Source organism: Oryx dammah, unplaced genomic scaffold (assembly GCF_014754425.2).
Source record: "Oryx dammah isolate SB20612 unplaced genomic scaffold, SCBI_Odam_1.1 HiC_scaffold_10, whole genome shotgun sequence".
Taxonomy (NCBI): Eukaryota; Metazoa; Chordata; class Mammalia; order Artiodactyla; family Bovidae; genus Oryx; species Oryx dammah.
Genome location: NW_024070194.1, coordinates 58,927,615 through 58,932,337, shown reverse-complemented (window position 1 = coordinate 58,932,337; position 4,723 = coordinate 58,927,615). Strand labels below are relative to the sequence as shown.

At 53.6% G+C, this 4,723-nt stretch overlaps 1 protein-coding gene across 1 annotated transcript; it reads left to right on the top strand.

Annotated features, from left to right (window-relative positions):
• The first annotated feature begins 573 nt into the window (after positions 1 to 573).
• OTUD1 (OTU deubiquitinase 1) lies at positions 574 to 3,884 on the top strand. Its single transcript, XM_040248566.1, has one exon. It carries the CDS (start codon positions 1,191 to 1,193, stop codon positions 2,640 to 2,642), a length of 1,452 nt encoding a protein of 483 aa, XP_040104500.1. The 5' UTR covers positions 574 to 1,190; the 3' UTR covers positions 2,643 to 3,884.
• Positions 3,885 to 4,723: the final 839 nt, after the last annotated feature.

Genomic DNA, 4,723 nt, shown 5'->3' with positions numbered 1-4,723 from the left:
TGTGATCAAAGCTGAGAATATAGCAAGAGCTGCCCACTGCTATACAGTCAGTATACAAGTTGATCATGACCATTTTAGCTTTCCTTTACAAACAGGGACATTTAACACAATAGGGTAGAACTATGTTCAACATTCTATTCAATTTCAACATTCTCGCAATGCATCACGACTCTCTTTACCGCTGACCTACGGTGAACAGCTGCACCTATTTTCAAGAGGCCCGGTTAGGCATTTGGTATTTCACCCAAGACTTGTATTTGCTTATCAACACGGGTTAGGACGGCCGAAAAGTTGGTTTCGGTTTAGCAGGGCGGCAAGGTGCTGCGGAGAAAAGGAGGCGTCACACTGCTACGTTAACAATATAATCTCAGGCATGAGTGAAAAAGATGGCAGTGGTGCAACGACCATGCAGAGGCCATGCAGGTTTTAGGGCAGCTGTCTCCACGCAGAACTCGGAAGCTTGTTTTGAAACGCACTTTCAGCACTCTGGGCCGCCCCAAGCTGCCCCGAACTCGCCAAGATCCGCTGCTGAAGCGTAGAAAAGCGCGGCGCCTAGAAACTAACACTGAGATGGGGCAGCGGCCACGGCTGCACAGGCCTCCGCGCCTCCGCGCTCTCCCGCCCGCGCGCCCGTCGCCCGCGCTGCGGGCCACGCCCATGACGTCACCGAACGGGGCGGGGCGAGACGGAGGGGGTGGAGCGAGCCCCCGCGGTTGAATGGGACGCCGCGACGAGCCGCACATTCCAATGAGGGCACGTGACGCGGCAGCGCTGCCTGAGGTAAACAACCGCGGCCCCGCCTCCTGGCTCGTCCGCGCGCCCTGCAGTGCTGCTAGCCGGCGGGACGCGCTCCAGCAGGGCGGGCGGCTACCTCCGAGAGTCCTCAGCGGCCGCCGCGGGCCGGAACAGCGACGGCGGGCGCACGCGTCCCGGGTCTGCGGGCCGCTAGCGCCGGCAGGGGTCGAGCGCGCGTCCCCTCCCCGCCCCCACCGCGCGCTGTGGCGCAGCAGGAATTTGGCGGGGACCCGGGCGCTATTTGCAGCTCCTGACGCGCCAGCGGCCCTTCGGTCATTTCTATTCTCAGGGCACTGGGTCACCGCGCTCGGCCGGCCCCCTCCCCCGGGCCCGGAGGGTGTGTCCCCTCACCCGGGCTCGGCGCGCCTATAAGGGGCCGAGCGGCGGGCAGGGACATGCAGCTCTACAGCAGCGTCTGCACCCACTACCCAGCCGGGGGCCCGGGTCCCACGGCCGCAACCGCCGCTCCGCCCGCCGCCGCCACCGCCGCCTCGTTCAAGGTCTCTCTGCAGCCCCCGGGACCCGCCGGTGGCGCCCCGGAGCCCGAGACCGGTGAGTGCCAGCCGGCTGCGGCCGCCGAGCCCCGCGAAGCCGCCGCCGCTCCCGCCGCCAAGATGCCCGCCTTCTCCTCCTGCTTCGAGATGGTGTCCGGGGCCGCCGCCCCCGTCTCAGCCGCCGCCGCCGCCGCCGGGCCGCCCGGCGGGTCCTGCAAGCCGCCGCTGCCGCCGCACTACACGTCCACAGCGCAGATCACCGTGCGGGCCCTGGGCGCCGACCGGCTCCTGCTGCGCGGCCCCGAGCCCGGCGCCGCGGCGCCCGCCGCCCCACGCGGCCGCTGCCTCCTGCTGGCCCCGGCACCAGGCGCTCCGATCCCGCCGCGGCGGGGCTCCTCGGCCTGGCTTCTGGAGGAGCTGCTGAGGCCCGACGGCCCGGAGCCTGCCGGTCTGGACGCGACCCGCGAGGGGCCCGACAGAAACTTCCGACTGAGCGAGCACCGCCAGGCCCTGGCCGCCGCCAAGCACCGCGGCCCCGCGCCGCCCCCGGGGAGCCCGGAGCCCGGCCCCGGCCCGTGGGCCGAGGAACGCCCGGCAGAGAGGAACCTCCGCGGCTGGGACAGAGCTGGCGACCGCGGCGACGCTCCCGGCGCCGAAGAGCCTGGGCTGCCCGACCCGGAGGCCGAGGCGGCCCCCGCCCGGAGCGGCGAGGCGGCCCCGGGCGGCGCGACCGAGGCGGTGATCGTGTCCAGGTCGGATCCTAGGGACGAGAAGCTGGCCCTGTACCTGGCGGAGGTGGAGAGGCAGGACAAGTACCTGCGGCAGAGGAACAAGTACCGATTTCACATCATTCCCGACGGCAACTGCCTCTACCGGGCGGTCAGCAAGGCGGTGTATGGGGACCAGAGCCTGCACCGGGAGCTACGGGAACAGACGGTGCACTACATCGCCGACCACCTCGACCACTTTAGCCCCTTGATTGAGGGCGACGTGGGGGAGTTTATCATCGCTGCTGCCCAGGACGGGGCCTGGGCCGGGTACCCTGAACTGCTGGCCATGGGGCAGATGCTGAATGTGAATATCCATCTGACTACTGGAGGGAGGCTGGAGAGCCCCACGGTGTCTACCATGATTCACTATTTGGGCCCGGAGGATTCCCTGAGGCCTAGCATTTGGCTCAGTTGGCTCAGTAACGGACATTATGACGCGGTGTTTGATCACTCGTATCCGAACCCGGAGTATGACACTTGGTGCAGGCAGACTCAAGTGCAGAGAAAACGCGATGAAGAACTTGCCAAGTCCATGGCCATATCCCTGTCCAAAATGTATATTGAGCAAAATGCATGCTCTTGAAGTGTCTGAGACCCTCGCCCTGGGAAAATTGCATACCTAATATGTGTTTGGAGAGTTATATGAACTTTAATCAGGGTAATTGCACTTTTAAACTTTCTAGTAGATTTACTGTAGGTGTAATGCCTTAATCATTTTTTTGAATGTTTTCTCCTCAGAGCTGAAGGTTGCTGGGCACCTAAATGATGTTTCACAGTAGCTTTGGGTGATCCTACTGCTATTTATGATTTGCTGTATAAAGTTGGCACTACTTAATTTGCAAGCTGATTTCTCAGTGTAAATTTGTTCATTCCTGGTAATCTATTTTCTATAAAAACGTATTTTTGCACAACATTTTTAACAATTGGTGTACCTTCATCTAGGATGTGATCCATTTTGACAAACAGCTTTCCGGCATAAATCCAGAGAAGTGCTTTATATGAAGTTTATTATTTTGAGCAGAGTTTGTGATTTCGTATTTTATGTTGTTGGATTTGAATTTTAGAGTTCTTAGATAATTATTTCAAATGGCTATTGATGCTTTCATGTTACCAGATAATTGGCCCATTCCGTTTTGATGACAGATTAGTTGTTTGGAAAATCATTATTTTTCTAGAAATGGTCAACCTTTTAAAGAGAAAATACTTAGGGGGAGGTTGTGGGAAGATTTTTTTTTTTTAAAGAATAGAACCAGGTCTTACTTGAATGAAAGTCTGATATTTGCTGATGGCAGAGTGATTATTCTGTACTCCGGTTGATGTTTAGATTGTCTGGTGCTCTCGGTTGTTCTTATTTATATTTGTCTTTTTGTTGAAAAGAATTTTTTAACATGATAGAAAACTTTGTGACAAGATAAGCCTCCTGCTTCATATATAGTTTCTTGGATTCAACTGAGAGATTTGAAAATTAATGGCATAAATGCCTCCAATCAACCCTGGCAATTATTTTATAGCAGGAGAATACTGTCTTAATGGTCTATTCCTTTTAAATTCTTTCACAAGGCAAAATAGGATTGCCCTGCATTATGTACAGTACAAATGTCTATACAGAGCTTGTATGGTTTGCTGGGTCAAACAATGTTTTAAACCTAAAATCTATCTCATTTCCACTTTAACTACTTTTAGTGGTATTTATTAAGTAATGCAGTTTGTACTTTTTTATTTTGTAACATTTTGTGATTTTTTTTTTTGTACAATACTGTATTTGTACAATAGAGCAATTCTCAGCTGATGGAATGAGTGAATAAAATGCATAATTTTACTTTTACGGTGTCTTTTTGCCTGAAGTAACTTTCATTAATTTTTTTAATTGGCTGCGCCAGGCGGCATGCAGGGTCTTAGTTCCCTGACCATGGGTCAAATCCATGTGCCCTGCATTGGGAGCACAGAGTCCTAAGTACTGGACTGCCAGGGAATTCCCAGATGTAAATGTTTTAGAGTAACCAAAGAAATGCCCTTTTATGCAGTCTGGCCTCTTGAGATTAAGAGACTCCCTTAATTTTCAGGCTTCCCTGGTGGCTCAGCCGGTAAAGTGTCTGCTTACAATGTGGGAGACCCGGGTTCACTCCCTGGATTGGGAAGATCCTCTGGAGAAGGAAATGGCAACCCACTCCAGTACTCTTGCCTGGAAAATCCCATTGACGGAGGAGCCTGGTAGGCTACAATCTATGGGGTCACAAAGAGTCGGACACGACTGAGCGACTTCACCTTAATTTTAAGATGTGTTGTCAGATTTAGTTGAGAAGTGTGTCTGTACACATAATGATGACATGCTTATTGCAGGATCAACCCAACTAGTTTGAATTTCTTACTTTTCAGTTGATGTCATGCTTATAGACAGTTGATTTTGAGCTCATCGCTTAACCATGGAAAGATGGTCAGGGACCAATGGAAGGATGCCCTTGGCTATCAAGGGAAGGCAATTTGTCAAAGGTCTAAAATATTACCTAACCATGAATCTGGTTTTTTGTTAAGTTTTGCTTCATAGCTTCACTAATTACATAACATGGGGAGAAGGAAATTCCTTGTTTGAATTACACAGCTAAATGTGTTTTTTCCCCTTTTCTCCACTTTATTAGAGGTGGATAAAGTTTGGGGTGCTTGAAG